This window comes from Rattus norvegicus, chromosome 11 (assembly GCF_021556685.1).
Source record: "Rattus norvegicus strain SHRSP/BbbUtx chromosome 11, alternate assembly SHRSP_T2T, whole genome shotgun sequence".
Taxonomy (NCBI): domain Eukaryota; kingdom Metazoa; phylum Chordata; class Mammalia; order Rodentia; family Muridae; genus Rattus; species Rattus norvegicus.
In genome coordinates, this window is record NC_141544.1 from 43875534 (window position 1) to 43891920 (window position 16387).

The following is a 16387-nucleotide window of genomic DNA, read 5'->3' on the forward strand; positions in this document are numbered from 1 at the left end:
AGTGAGACCCTGTTTTTAAAAAAAAAAACAAACAAACACGTGTCTTTGACTCTCATAATGGTCACATATGCTGTAAATGATAAAAGGAAATAGAAAAGAAAAAAAGAACAAGCTATACCCACTAGGAAATACTCATTAATAGCAATTTTTTGATGGTAGAGATTTTTGAGTGCTTTCATACATACTATCTACCTTATTTCAAACTTAAATATATATTCTGTTTAAGTTCCATGTAACTATTTTTTTAAAATGTTCAGATGAGAGATTTACATTCCTGACCAAAATTTGTACTTTTCCAAGTAGCCTATTACTAACAATGTCCACGTATCTTTTTCTCTATAATGGTAAAGACTCTAGTTATCTCATCTCAGTAAAACTCCAAACACACTAAAGAACAAACCAAGCCAAACCATTCCTTCCTGGAGCTGGAAAGATAGCTCAGTGGTTAAGAGCACTTGTTGCTCTTCCACGGGACCTGAGTTCAAGTAGCACCCATGTCAGGTAGCTCACAAGTGCCTGTAGCTGCAGACTCAGAAGGGGAGCCTGGACACAAGTGATGTGTGCATGTACACGTTCCTGCCCTCCCACCCCCCAAATACAAAGAAGGAAGTAATTTTTTCCTGCAGACTCAGATTTTCCAGGCCAATCTCATGGCCACATAACCATAAGAACAGCACATTTTGCAGAATTAAGAATCTTGTGCTAGTGGAAAAAACACGATGGGGAATATCTGCCTAATGTGGGTTATACTTTTTTCCTCACACAGGCAAGAGGAGGGACTGAGAGACCTAACGTTTCTCTGAGACTTATGGATCAACGTTTTCCAGAAGTCTTTCCTGCTAATCCATGAACAAAGCAACTTGTTAAAAGGGGTTAAGCAGGAACTCTGCCATGTCAACTCCACAGTGCAGAACTATAAACCCAGCTTCGAGAGGTAGACACAAGAGGACCACAGCTCCAGACAACACACCACCATAAATGGATGAACAAAAAAAAAGTCAGTCCCTAAGATAAATTCTCCTCCTGAGAATATATGAAACAGAACCATTTCTAACAGCCCTAAAGCAAGAGTCCTAGTTTTATTCCACAGAACAGTTGATCCTTGGCATTTTTATTTTTGAAAATCAGTTGTCTATTTTTATACTTTCTTAAAAATAAATAATGTATTTTCATTTTTTTTAATTACCACTCTTTTAGAACAATAGAGGAAATGTTTCAGTATTTACAAAAAGGATCCATTCTCAGGAGGCTAAAGCAGGGCAAGTGCCATATGTTGGAGGGCAGCCTGGGATACACCAGCCAGGTCTATATTGCAAGAACCTTTCTCAAAACAAAAGCAAAGACCAATCTTACTCAAAGGAAAGTTGATTTTAGAGACCACTAAAGTAAATAACTGTGAAAAACAGAATCAAGCATCTCTCCAACCAGTCAACAACAGACCAGCTAGGTCATAATTTAGGAGAATTCTTAGAGTATCTCAGTGACTCAAAATTTACTGTCTCTCTGAAGACATGCATGGTTTACAACATGAAAGTTTTCAGAGAACATTAGCCAGCAAGATTCCCAGTCAGGTGAGAAGGAAGAAGCAAAATCCAGTCCAAGGGGGCTCCTTTAATGTAGCTATTCAGGATCCAACTTTTCTAAACAATCAAATACCATGATTCAGGACCTCCTGAAAAAGTATCAGACAAGCAGTACGATGTGGGCCTGTGACTCAACCACTGTTCTCCAAACAAGAGCATTCACCTTGCATCAGGCTGGGGCTTTAGGACTGTTCTCAAATCGATACTCCCAACTACTCACCAAAGATCACAAAAGCATAGGAAAAGTGAGGCTGGGCAGGCATGCTCTTCTAAGAGAGTCAGTCAGGAAGCTGCCCTATGCTTAAAACAGTCTACACCTGGCTGGATGTGGTGGCACACATCTTTATACCAGCACTCGGGAGGCAGAGGTAGGTGAATCTCGGAGTTCAAGGCCAGTTTGGTCTACATACAGAGGCTCCAGGCCAACCAGAACTACAGTGAGACTCTACCTCAAAATAAACAACAAAACAAAATAAAAGCCCACCACCTTCCAAAACAACACCACCACCCCCTCACATCAGTCAGACTAGTCTAGACAATAACTAAGAATGTTAGCAAAACAGAACAAGTATTCATTGCGTTGTTAGTCCTTGGCATACCTTAAGTAAACTAACACTGGAAAATTCAGAGGCCTCCACTTCCTACAGGGGAAGCAGGGCTTTGTTTTCATTCTCAATACTGAGACCCAGCTGCTGGATCCCACAGCAGACAGAGGCCTACAATGAACATGGCTCTTTAAAGTCCTAAGCACTTTCCAATAGAATTCATGTCAGAATAGATTTTTGGAAATAATTTAACATAACCTTATATTTTTAAAATATTTCATAAAGATGAAGTATTATGTTTTTAAAAATGAAGTTAAAATTCATCAGGAATATCCTGAGAATGATAAGACATCACATATTATAAAGCAAAGGTCGGGCCACAAACATGTCACTGAGCCAGCAGTGGCTCACCGGACCTGCTGCTGCTGTGTGCCAGGCACTGCTTCCCGTGGTTTTAGTTAGCCTACATGGCAATCCCAGGAAGGAGGTAGTATTCACGTCATTCTCATTTACAGATGAGGAGACTGAGACAGAAAGAGGGATTCAGTCACTTGTGGAAGATCACCTAGCTAGCAATGGTAGATAGACAGAGAAAGGGCTATAAGTAAGTCAGGAATAGAGACTTTTTTAGCTACTAAATTCTCCTACAGAGTAACTCATTCTACACTATAGTTATGAGAAAATAATAATGAAAACATTGTTTTAAATCTTGAAATCTAAAATACTGAACAGCTCCTAAGTTGCTACAGTTATGTTATGTGGTTTGGAAGTGGTCCGTCCCATAAGCTTTCCTGATGGAGGTTTGGTGCCCAGGGTGCAGGGCTGGTGATGGTGTGGAACTGTTAGGAAGCGGGGCCTTGTGGGGCGGGAACACTGGTTCCCTGTGGCGCACTCTACGGAGCCAGCAGTCACAGAGGCCTGAGTTGAATATGGGACATTTTCTTTGGCTTCCTGTTGAGAGACATTCCCACATATACCCCGTGGTAAGGCCGTGCGTGAGGTGCCAAACCAATTGGCCTGTCCAGTTGTGACTTCTGATCTCTAAAATTATCAGCCAAAATAAAAATAAGACTTTTTTCTCTATGAAATTAGCCTGACTATAGTAGATCACTACAGCAATAAACAGCAGCTAACCCAGAACTGAAAGGAAAGGCGCCCCAGAGAAGGTGTTCTGCAGAGCCTCCCTTGTGAGTGTTACGCACAGAGAATGATCAGTAAACTTGAAGAACCATGTTGAAAATATGGACAATGTGGAAATTTTCAAAAGAAAACAACAATAACAAGAAAACAACTGACTGTCAGGCACATACTTGCAACCCTGGTTGCTCCCAGAACAACGGAACAGATCCTCGGATTTGTATGAAGGAGGAGACACAGTCATCTAAGTATATAACCTACCAAAAAAGTCCAAAGAAAAAACTGTTAATTCTGGATTAGAAAAGCAGCCACTAAAGTCTCTGAGCGCTGTGAGGGCCACTTATGAATAAACTGTCCCAATCAAGGCAACCAACAACAGGAGACTAAGAGTTTCAGTTAATGATAATATTGAACAAGAAAACAATAAAATGTAAAAACTCAACTTTAAAAAAGGAACTCCTTTTTAATCTCACTGTTATATACATATACCCTTGTATTTCTTTTAATTTGTTCCTTAGCCTTTTTATATTTTTCCAAACCTAATTTAAAGATCTGAGTGGGGCTAATTTACAGCCTGAAACTTTAGCCACAGCCAAGCCATAACTTTAAAATTTTAGGACTCTTAAAGATAAATATGTACACATAAAATATTTTTATTAAGCAACTTGCTCTATGATTGAAGATTTTAAAATTTACTGTCAAACGTGGAGCCCTGACTATGTAACAATACTTAATTAGTATTATATACCTGTGTGAGTTTGCTCTAGGAAAGCCTTTCTTAAGGCCAATAAGTAGTCAAGAACACCAACACTAAACATGACAAAATGCATTTGCAAACGACAGGTAACTGTCACCTAGCATCTCCCGTGTCCCTCACAAGAGCATTACCTAGTACTTCCTGAGTCTGTCTTACAACATTGTAAGACACACAAAGCACTGTGTTACCTGCTCTGTCTCTACAAAGTTGGCAACATGACCGTCATCATTTGTTCCCCGGACGTTGAACCTTGTCCCAGCTCGCTCACAGCTTAGTCTTGAAATGAGGCAAGCTTTTGCCTGTTTATGGGCAGCATAAATTGTTCTAATCTCTACTCCTCCACACATGAGCCGTAACAACCAGTCATCACAATTCACACCATAGTGCTTGAGATGCAGATGCAAAGACTGATTCCTAAAGGAAGAAGAAGTGATGGATTAGGTTACTAAGTACAAAAGATACACAGAGGACATTTTATAACATCAGTATTATTATTAAAAGGCTCCCCAAATAAAGAATACATTTACATTTGCTATGCTAAAAACAAGGTTATAGAATGAGATGCAGATGCCTCATCAGGTGAGCCAGTGAACTTGCCTGTGGTATTGGTAAAACATTTCTAGGGTATAGACTATAGCATACACAGAACTTAACTTGTTCCGAAAGGGGTTTTGCAAACACAGTCTACTTTAAAGAGACATATATATAAGACTTATATATAAAGAGACTTATCTAAAAGGCTATATTTTAATTAAGTTTAAATAGCCAGCATAGTTAGTAGCTGTCATATCACACAACTTAAGGCAGTGTTTTCTATATCTCCAAAAAAATTTTTGTTTCAGTTTTGGTCATGAAATCCAGGACACCACTCATACTAACAAGTGCTTTATCTGAGCACACCCACAGACCCATACAAACACGGTAGTACCTTAGGTATCAGACAAGGCCTAGTTTACAAACTTGAAGGGAAAATTTTTTTATTCAAGCAAAGACACAGCCCAATGGTCAAAAAAGATAAAAAATATTTAGTGTCACAATGACTAAACTGTGAATGGGGGAGTGAGCCCTACCAAGTCAGTCCCCCCCCTCCCCGTGTAATACTCTTTAGAAGTCTATCTTCTATTGGAACCTTAGTCTTCCACAGAACACATATGGAAGACTCTGGAATATTCTAGGGAACCCACTAAAAAAGACGCCTTTCAGCAAACGATTCCATCAGTTCAAAAGTTACTTTTCTCTATATTACTGTAAGCTCAAGTTTTAAGATGTTGACCCATTTTAAATGGACTTTAAATGTTTTACGATACCCTGGTATCTTACAAAAAGAGAACAGGAATATAACAGTACCTTCCTAAACACAGTAAAAAGGAACAAAGCTGCTTTCAGTTAATACTAGGTAGAGGCCATGTGCACATTTGTAGACCAGCTACCATCCTAAGCCTTCCTGCTATTTACAAAGCAGACTGGGATACAATGTGAAGTCCAGCAGCCATTACTTATTTGGCTGATACCATGACCCATGCTCTCATACTTTACTCTTATTTACACCGACCTGAGGAAAACCTCACCAATTCTGACCCAACATGTCGGAAGGGCTATGTCACGGTGTAGACACGTGATGTAGTTGCTCTCATTTGAACGGAGCGTGGACCTGAGGCACTGCAAGCAGGTAGCTTCTCTTGGCTCTGCTGTAACTTACATTCTCCCTCCATCACTGCCAATGCATGGCCGTGTTATTTATTCTATTTACATCTATGCAAGTCTTGAACAATAGCAGCTTAAGCTCTCTAATGGAACACAACTACAGTTTTTGAAAGAGGTATTTGGCAGTCTAGCTACAAAGCTTACTCTATATCTTTCAAAGAAAAAAAGAGACAAAGCTACAATGATATGAATTCTAAAACTTCCATTTTTTTCCTACGCAAAATTAAACTCAAATATTTCAATCTTTAGCAAAACACAAGTTCAATCTATTGATCCCTGGACTAAGATCTAAGACTAAGATCCCTCAGGCTAAGATCTAAACTTGTCCTGATCCCCACCTTTAATTAACGAAAAGAAAAAGAATTATTTCTACTACTGAAACATTGCCAACACAATTGCACCTGTCTGGACTTCCTACTGCGGTGGGAGTTTCTCTCTGTCCATCTGGGATGGAGATAGGAGTGAGTGAGTGAGGACAGAGAGGCGTGGCAGCTGCCCCAGCACAGCGGGACTACCACTATTTACTTCAAGGGCTTTAAGGTCCTACTAGAGAAACCCATAGGATCGACAGGCTTCACTTTGGAAAGCCTCTGTGTGTGTCTGACAAAGTACGTTCCATCTTCTTCCTCTCCTTTGCCAAGCCCAAGACCCTGACAGGCAATGCTCTACAGACTGTTTATCTGCCCTTGTGCTCCATTCTCTCTCTTCTGTGAGTCAAGACTCTTGCACATAAACTATGAGACAAGTTTGTCTTCTCTCCTCAAACTGTCCTTAACACGGAGCCCTCTGACAGCCGGAGCAAATGTGTCAGAGCTGAATGTACAACTAAGAACCACACAGTATGCTGAGAGGGAGAGGGAGGATGGCCTCAGAGCAAATGCTTCGAATCTGAAGACCAAGATGGGGCTTTAGCTTTACAATGTGTGTTAATATGGTGAAATATAATTTCTATATGCAGTAAAGAGAAGTCATCACTGATGCGGCCACAGACAACAGAAACACCATAACTAGAAGCACTGAAATCCAGTCTGCTACACAACTTTCAGTCTGATGTGTTCTGATCCCCATTTGTGCTTGCCTGTAGCACAGCACATTGGTACCTCAGGTAACACCCTGGATACCCACCCAAGTTTTAGTGACTGCAGTGCAGACTGTGTCTAGTGCAGGGCTTCTTCAGAGCCTGCTGCTCTCACACCAGACATCTGCTCAGGCTACAGGACTGCTCAGCTGCCTGACGTGCACAAAGCACATTCGATTTCCAGCACAAAAAAGAGGCTCAGCTACTTACTATCTTAACACTGAAAATAAGGAAATGCTGCTTAGAAGGTCGATCGTGTCAGAGATGATGAACTAAGCTAAGAATGAGTGACACCTACAGACAAATGCCACAGATGGGTAGTTCTCAGATGAGAGCACGGTTGAGTCCAGCTCAGGAAGAGCCTAATTGCTTCATCCCATATGGCAGCTCCACCAAGGCTGCCACGCTCTGCTGCACGCACAGGGCAGGGAAGAGTACGCTCATCAACCATTTCCACCCTTTGCTCTCTCCATGGAGCACACTAGGCCCCACATCTCTGAGCTATCACAGAGTAAATAATTACAAAGGAAGAAAGATAACAGAGACTCACCAGAAAAACCTATTGTCAGTTGTGTGCTCCTGCATGCTTCGATGTGCGTTCAGACTCAGATCTAAGCTGACTCCAGATGCAGACCATGCAAAATAAAAGTTTCCTGAGTTCAAAACCTTTCGTACTTCTGAAATGCGGTCCTCATCTGAAGCATCAACTCGAAGTGATATAAACTCAGTGGAAGTAACTCGGAAGACTTCAGATTCTTGAATTTTCCCAACAGACATGCATCCAGTGACTAGGACCAGATAATGCAACATGGTATCACCTGCGAAAACCAAAGATTTTACTGGACAGAACACCAACTTTTCAAGCTTATAGCTTCAACTCACATAGTTTCTCCTGACGACTTCCTGCGTTTCCATCTTTAAAATCTGATGTTGTAATTTTTTTGTTTCTTTTTTCAAGACAGTCTTTCTATGCTTCATAAACTGACTTAGAACTCCTAATTCTCTGGCCTCAGTCTAGCAAATGCACGGATTAGAGTGAGTACCACCATGCCTGGCCATTCTGATTATTCTAAACTCTTCATCAATATGTTTAAATTTACAACTATAGGTATTTTTTTTCCAGGGGAAAAATTCTTGTTTAAATACATTCAGTATGTGAAACACCAAAACATTAAAGAGACAATGTCACATTCACAAAATTATTTCTATACCTAATCTGAGATAGATGGACAGAAAGTTCAGATGAGATAGTGAATGTCCAAGTGTCTTATAATGGTTAAATTTAAAATGTAGATCAGGGAATGATGGAAACAAGGCCTTGTAACAATTCAATAAGCAATCTGGTTCATGAAAACTTTCACAGACTTCGTGTGGTTTTGTTCTCTTTCTTTTTTGTGGCAAAAGGTGATATTGGGATCCATTCTGTGGCCCTAACTCCTGAATACCAGGAGTTTTAAATTTTTCATGTAATGACAACAAAAATCTTATGAAATTATGAGTTAGCATCACAGGCATTGCATGGTTCTTTACATATTACCCAGACTAAATTGAGTGAATCAGCATGACCATCCTGTAATATGATTCCCTATGAAAGGGAGGAAAACATTTATGTCATGATTCCTTAAGATAAGACAGTAAACAATCCAGCACAGTCTTTTGCATATGACAGATTAATAACAAGGGTAATCCCCTCTTGGCAGGCTAGCGCTGCTCAAAGCAGTCCATCAACTCTTGGACACAATAAACACACAATAAGAAAAGTACCTGAATCATAATGAAAACCTATATAGCTAAATCCACACTTTAGTTTACTTACTTTTTAAAAAAATGTCATAGTTAGACTTCATCAAGGAAGAAAACCACATGTTATATATGCATGATAATGTAAGCTTCCTTTTTTTATTGGATATTTTCAATAAACATTTCAAATGTTATTCCGTTTCTGGGTTTCCTGGACATAAGCCCCCTATCCCATCCCCCTTCCCTTTCTTCTTCTATAAGGGTGTTCCCCCTCCCCAACCACCCCACCTCCCCACCTTGACATTCCCCTACACTGGGGGTGTCCAGCCTTGGTGGGACTAAGGGCTTCTCCTCCCATTGGTGCCCAACTAGGGCATCCTCTGCTACATAAGCATGGTCTGTTCATGTATAGTCTTTGGGTGGTGGTTTAGTCTCTGGGAGCTCTGGTTGGTTGGTATTGTTGTTCTTGTGGGATTGCAAGCCCCTTCAGCTCCTTCAATCCTTTCTCTAACTCCTCCAATGGGGACCCTGTTCTCAGTTCAGTGGTTTGCTGCTAGCATTCGCCTCTGTATTTGTCATGCTCTAGCTGTGCCTCTCAGGAGACAGCCATATCAGGCTCCTGTCAGCATGCACTTCTTGGCTTCATCAATATTGTCTAGTTTTGGTGGCTGTATATATATGGGCTGGGGCAAGCATACTTTCTTACATAGACCCTTAAAAACATGGACGAGGTCTAGTCTCTGAACCACACTTCAAGTCATACTTTGTATACACAAATTGCTAATCATAAAAGTTACCCAGAAGACCATGGTAACATTAAGTCAGGACTGGAGAGATTGCGCAGTGGTTAAGAGTCCTGCTCTTCCAGAGGACCCAAGTTCAATTCCCAGCACCCACATGGTGGCTTTCAACTAACTGTTTGAGCTCTAGTCCTAGGGGATCTGAAACCCTATTCTTTTTTTTTTTTTTTTTTTTTTTGTTCTTTTTTTCGGAGCTGGGGACCGAACCCAGGGCCTTGCGCTTCCTAGGTAAGCGCTCTACCACTGAGCTAAATCCCCAGCCCCCTGAAACCCTATTCTTAATTCAGTGGGCTATGTGCGCATCTTTTACAGACATACATGATATACATCAAAAACTCTTACACATAAAAATAAACAATTTTAAGTTAAAAAAAGAACATTAAATAGCAGACATTTCTGACTCTAGAATAGATGCTTTTCCCACAATATACTAGGGAATCAGCGTGTTTCTCATACGGACTCCTATTCCTTAATATACTGAGAAGAAGAAAGATAATACTTTCATTTTCTGCTGATGTATTTCAACAGAACACTGTCCTTGGATCCTAAAACGAAAGAAACATATAAGATTAGCCTAATTATTTTTATGGTATGTGTAGGAGTGTTTTCTCTGTATGTATCTATGTGCACCACATGTAACCCTGGAGTTATGAGCTACTATGTGAGTACTGGAAAGCAAACCTGGGTCCTCTGTAAAAAGACCTCGTACTTTTAACCACTGAGGCAGGCAGCTGCAGGAAAGGCACGGTCTGTTTGCTTTAGGGGTATGACCTCTGATACACTGATCACACACCAGGAATAGACCCCACAACCACGAGTGCTGGTTAACCAATGTATAGGTTTGAGAGAGGGATGGGGGAGGGAGGGATGGTGAGAGATTGAGATAGAGAGGGGGGGAGGGAGGGAGCGGGGAGAAGGAGAGGGAGAGTTTGTTGGGTGAGGATTGGCAGTAGATCTGGAAGGAGCTGGGTGGTTAAATATGATCAAAATACATTACATGAAGTTCTCAGTTAATAAAAATATTTTAAAAGATTATCCTGATGAATATTTAAAAGGTATATAATACTTAAAGCTCAAATACTGGGTCTGAAATGATATACAGGAAGTCTCTGCCATCTTTAGAACTATAAAAACAGAAATGAAAAAGTAGATGAACCACACTGAACAACAAACTTACCAAGATTTAATCGTAAAACTCCCAAAAGTCCATATGCATCCAGCACTTTGGCATATGTGCCTTTAATGGCCTCCTTTTCTGCAGATGCTGTTAAAAATAATAATTGAAAACATTAGAATCTATTTAGTTACAAAGCCAGATTTGAAACAAAATTTCAAAAATGTGATACGTTTCCCCATTTATTTATTTGTTGATCTATTTTTCTATTTATTTATCTGTTTTCTCTTTTCCCTCTCTGATTTTAGACCCGCATTACTTGGTTTTCCCCTATGTCCCAGGGCTATCTAGTCTGTTATTGACCACTCAAGCTGTGTCAGGTCTGGGTTCACCTCCTGAAGTGAGCCTCGAGCCAAATCAGTTGTTGGTCAGTTACTCCCGCAAGCTTTGTGCCACCATTACCCTAGCAGATCTTACAGGCAGGACACCACTGGGGATAAAGGGTTGCGGCTGGCTTGCTGCTTACGTCACTCTTGATAACGTGCAGAACCCCTTTCTGTATCAAGGACGCGGGAACATAGGGATAAAGGTGTCTGTGGGCACTGGCTCAGTATCTCCATGTTTGATATAGGTGTCGGGGTCCTAACACTGCATTAGGTATTCTGTCCAAATAGTAGTAGAGCTTTCTTGCTGGACTTACATAATTGCAAGTGTCTAGTGAGTCCGTTTTCTTGTCCATAGCCTGCTTTACTCACCCTTTTATTCTTGATACTGGAATAGTGCCTGAACACAGAAGCTGAATACATTTGTAAATACTGCTCACCACTGCTTGACCACACAGTTTAGCATGGCAGTGGGCAGTCTTTAATGCATCTCACTTCCTTCGCTTTAAGCTGATGCAAACTTGGTAATAAGCACAAGTCAGACAATAAATTCCCTAGAGCAGGCTACTATGATTAGTCTACTGATAAAAAATAAATAAATAAAAGACAACAAAAATATCCTGGAGGTTTAAAGGAAAAACCTTCCTAGCACTTAGCAGATATACATTTAAGATATAACAAAAAAATCAAAGAAAAAGAAGCCACATGTAGTATTCCAAAGAATTTCAAATAACACATTCTGAAGTGTGAAATTCAAACTTACCCACTGCCCTTCTTTCCCTGTCCCACCTCTTCCCAGCTCACTGCGGCTGGCTAGGTCACAGGTTTCCCTGTACTCATCACACTTAGCCTTCTCCCTCTCCTCTGTCCACACCACAGAACCACAGAAGCCTTGGCAGGGCTCCTGTTCACTGCTCCAGGAAAGCAAGTCAGCAGATTGCTCGACCTCTCACTTCCTGTCTATCTTCTCTGCTGACACAGGCTCTTCTCAACCTACATCTTGCCTAAGATTCCTTGCCAATTCCTTGGATTCCAGACTTTTAAAGCGCTTGCCCAGAGTTCCACAAAGTTGCACTTCCCATCTGCCTCTCCTCATGCTAGCTACTCAAGCTTCTTCCCTGGAATCTCACATTGGCCAGCCGGTGATTTGTGTTCAGCTAGCTGGCAGCATGAAGGCTAAATGACTCAACTAACACCATCACATTCCTAATATGTTCATTAAGTGTGGGCCTTTCTCTAACCAGCATGAACCAGGAGTGGGGAAGAATTTTAGCATGATAGGGGAATCGTGTCTTACTCCACATTCCTAGCTGTCCTGGCATTGTATTATTCCACGTGTTTACAGAACTTACATCTAATGGGCAATTATAAAACTTTACAACAAAAACTGAATTCTGCTTTCTAGAGGAAACCAGAGCTGCCTTCCTTAAACACTACACTTCCTCATTCAGAGTACCATGGGTGGGGCTGGGAGTTGATCTCAACAGCAGAGCACTTACCTAACCCTTGCAAGGAGAGGATTTTTTTTTTTAAGTTTTTATACTATATACACAAAAGCAGATAGCCAAAACAACTGTTTAGTTTCTCATGGCAGAAAATATGGTTTCCAGGTCAGATTGCTCTACAGAGTCCCATAGGCTACATGCTGTATGAATTTAAAATACTATTGCTGACATAGGAATGCAGGAATTACTGATGTATTAGTGTCAGCAGCAATCATCATTAGGTTCAATGACCACAGCCAGCTGAGTTAAAAAGAAAATGCAATTTAATATTAAGTCATTCTCTTCCCGTATGAATAGTCTCTGTAACCTAATTTTCATAATAAAAAATTCTCTCTTAATAACTATTTTCTTCTCAATTGCACTACAGATAAATACTGTCTCTCAGGCCCAGTGACCATCCTTCTATTGCTGTCATCTAGCTTAAACATGTAAACACATGCCAAGCTGCTTAATTAGTTTTATTTCAGAATTATCTTCTGGGAGCTTCTCTTCTCTTCTCTTCTCTTCTCTTCTCTTCTCTTCTCTTCTCTTCTCTTCTCTTCTCTTCTCTTCTCTTTCCCTTCCCTTCCCTTCCCCTCCTCTCTCCTCCTCTCCCCCTTCCCTCCCTCCGTCCCTGTCTCTGTCTTTATCTCTGTTCTCTCCCTCTCTGACTAGAGAAAAGTAGATGAGATTACATTTTTCCTACCATGAGTTTTTGTTTTCCTCTTAAAGTATTGCCAGCAACTTAAGAGTGGTATTGCAGCTAAAGTACTTGTTTATTATCTCTGCAAGTATCATGGCACTAACACTAGGCCAGGTGTTTATGAGCATTATTCAATTTTTATAGCGCTCCAAGGACAAAGCTACAATTTCCATTTGACATGAGGAAATTGACTTAAATCAGTTACTAATTATCTAAGTCTAAGGAGCCAGCATTAGAGAGAAGAGAGCTTTTCTGGGCAGGGTGACTCAGACTTTAATCCTAGCACTGGGGAGGCAGAGGCAGGTCAACCTGGTTTCCACAGAGTCCCAGGCTAGTCCCAGGGGTACAATGTAAGACCCTGAAAGAACTACCTACCTCCTGCTCTTGTAATTAGAATAGGTTCATTGTTACGTGTTCAATGGTACTAAGTACAAGCAACAAAGTAAACAATAATATGCTATCAGTCCCCCAATACACTTATAGACTAGAAGTTCCACAAGGAAAGGGATATTTATATGGTCTCAAAGTCCTTAAAATAATCATGAAGGAGGACAAAAGCCTGTCAGACACGCCTGGTAGACAGTTACCTTTACCAGTTATCAAAGTGAATACGGAGATTAACGAGACAGTTAAAGCTGTCACTGGGAAGAAAACAGCCAGCTTCTGTAATAGCTCTGCCATAGGTGAACAGCAGCAGAAGCACCACACAGCAAGGAGGGGTATCCTATAAAGCAACTGTACTCCTAGGTCCTGCGTGTCAGAGACTGGAGCTCTAGAGTTGAGGAGATTAAGACCCGACTTTTAAATAAACTGCACAAATCTGAATGGATCTTTTCGTCAGAAAAAGCATGGCTGGAACTACTGGTAGGAGCTGGAGAGGGTCTGAGCATTAGCAGTGGCAGAGCCGCTGTACGCCTTTATGCCGGAGACTATCTAGGAAACACACAGTACAGAATCTGGGGACAGTAAGGTATCATGTCAGCAATCTGCTCTCAAGGAAGTAAGAAAATACCTTGTTTTTATTATTTTACTGAGCTTCAACTTTTCTGTACATTTAAAATTGTTTCATCTTCCTAAATTTAGATAAATATGTCTAAATAGCATTAATAGAATAAATTCTTACAATACCCTATTAACCATTTATAACTTATTTTGTCAGAGAAAGAGCCTCATTGTGTGGGCCCAGATTAGTCTTGAGTTCACCCTCTTCATGCCTCAGCCTACTGAGAGGTGAGGTAATCCAGCTCAAACATTGCTTTTAAGTGTGGGAAAAGAGCTTCTTATTTTATCAGACCTTGTAAAATATACCAAAAGAGATTATATGAGGGTTAATTATGATCACTGTTCCGCTTTCCTGACAATCTCACTTTAGAAATAATGTAAGAATCTTCGACTATGGAGATTATCTGAAATAAAACCACTTATACCATAATCAAGATTATGTGCATGACCTTTAGGTTAAAAAGGAAAACCCCTTGACAATACCAAGCAATCCTTCCTGTCTTCCTTTCCTTCTCACTACCTCTTGGCACACCAGGCTTCAGCCAAAATTAGTCATCCTCTGTCCACCTGGCCTGCACTCTCTTCTCTTCCTCTGTCACAGTGTCCTCCATCTGGAATAGCCACTAGTCACCCTCCTATTTTCAAATATTACCCATCCTTCAATCTCTAAGCAAAATGCCACTTCCTGGAGTTTTGCCCTTATCACTCAAGTAGAAGTAAATCTTTCTTTTTATTCTGTATTTCAGTCGCTTGTATATTAATAGCACCTGTAGTCAGGCTTCACTTTTTCACACCTCAGTGTGACACTTAACTTAGCAGACACTGAACATCCCAGCTGCAATACTCATGTCTCAGGCAAAACACACTGAGTGCTCACGGCACAGAAGGACATGCTTTGCTGACTTTTTTTTCTTTTCTTTTTTTTTTTTTTCAGAGCTGGGGACTGAACCCAGGGCCTTGTGCTTGCTAGGCAAGCGCTCTACCACTGAGCTAAATCCCCAACCCCATGTTTTGCTGACTTTAAAGAACATTTTACAGAGACCTTTCTCTTCCCAGGATAGAATCCTGACAGATATCCTCATTGCAGATGATCCTATTCAATAATCCTCCTCAAGTGTGTGAGGAGGGCAGTGTAGGAAGATAAATGTGGGGAACACAGGACTGTTAACTATCAACCAGGGTATAAACAGTCGAGTTCATAAAGCAGCAGAGGGAACAGAGGGAAAGACTGAGTGGAAATCAAGGCTGGGGAGATAGGTTGATATGGAAGTACGGCGTTCACTGTACTTTCCTGAGAGGATAAATTGTCTTTTGTGCAGAAGGTTGTCTGTTTTCTTTTCTTTGATGGTAGTTATTAAATAAATAAAGCACTAGAGAAAATAAACTCTTTTTACAAGTTACTGATTTCTAACCACAAGTGGGTATGATTTCCAAGAAGCCCACTGTTTTTGGAGTGACTCTGAGCCAATTAAGACTTCAGTAGTTCAGCTAAGGTAACCAGGCATGTGTCCTTGCAGTTCATGTATTTAAAACACTTAAGCAAAAGCAAATTTTGGCTTCTAAGGTATGACTGTCACCATATACTAGGGATAAGCAGTAACTCAACTACACAAAGGTTTATTTAAAGGGAGCAACTCTTCTCCCCATGCTACAATTCGCCTGTCACTCATTTGGATGTAAATACTTTCTTATGCCAAGCATGAGGTCTCTAAGCACACAGACCCATTTCATGCAAAGATCTAGCTCCCCTGTGCTCAGGCTTGTACATCTGCATTTTAAATGTATCTCCACATCACTAACATTAACATCGTAAGGTTTTCAGACTCCCACTGCTAGACAACATACCTATCAATAAGCTCATAGAACAGAATTTTAAACAAGATAAGTGCAATAAACATCTTCATGAAAATATCTTTGAGGCACCAGGACACAATCTGAATGCTAATTATATATTCAGTATTTTTGGAACCATTGTTAAATTTTCAGATGTCTTAATGATGACATAATTAGGTTTAAGAAATGAACAGAGAACGTCTTATGGTGCACTCCTGCACCCCCAGCCTTAAGAGTCAAGGCAAGCAAGACTTCAGAAAAGCTGCTAAAAGCGAACACTCAGCCCATATCTTACTAAAAGCACATGCTGAAACATTTATGATGCAGTTCCCATCTTCATCGTAATTCTATCATCTAAACAGCAAATCACAAAGCTGCACCTTATCCTAGACCAGAACATTAAGTTACTTGTATCAAATTAAAAGGTATTTGAAGGACGAAATTAAATGTAAACTTCTCTAACTTTCAGTGAATTACGATAATTCAAACTAGATAATAAAGCTATTCAAGAAGGCCCTGCTATC

At 40.5% G+C, this 16387-nt stretch overlaps 1 protein-coding gene across 50 annotated transcripts in view; it reads right to left on the bottom strand.

The window, feature by feature from the left end:
- The window catches only part of Synj1 (synaptojanin 1), a 76939-nt gene that overhangs the window by 48605 nt on the left and 11947 nt on the right, over positions 1-16387 (bottom strand). For all 50 annotated transcript variants that reach the window (XM_087577106.1, XM_087577135.1, XM_087577099.1 and 47 more), the window contains 4 exon segments: positions 10522-10608; positions 7355-7622; positions 4211-4436; positions 3439-3522 (listed from right to left, as the gene is read on the bottom strand). In XM_087577106.1, coding sequence (XP_087433232.1) covers positions 3439-3522; positions 4211-4436; positions 7355-7622; positions 10522-10608 — 665 coding nt within the window.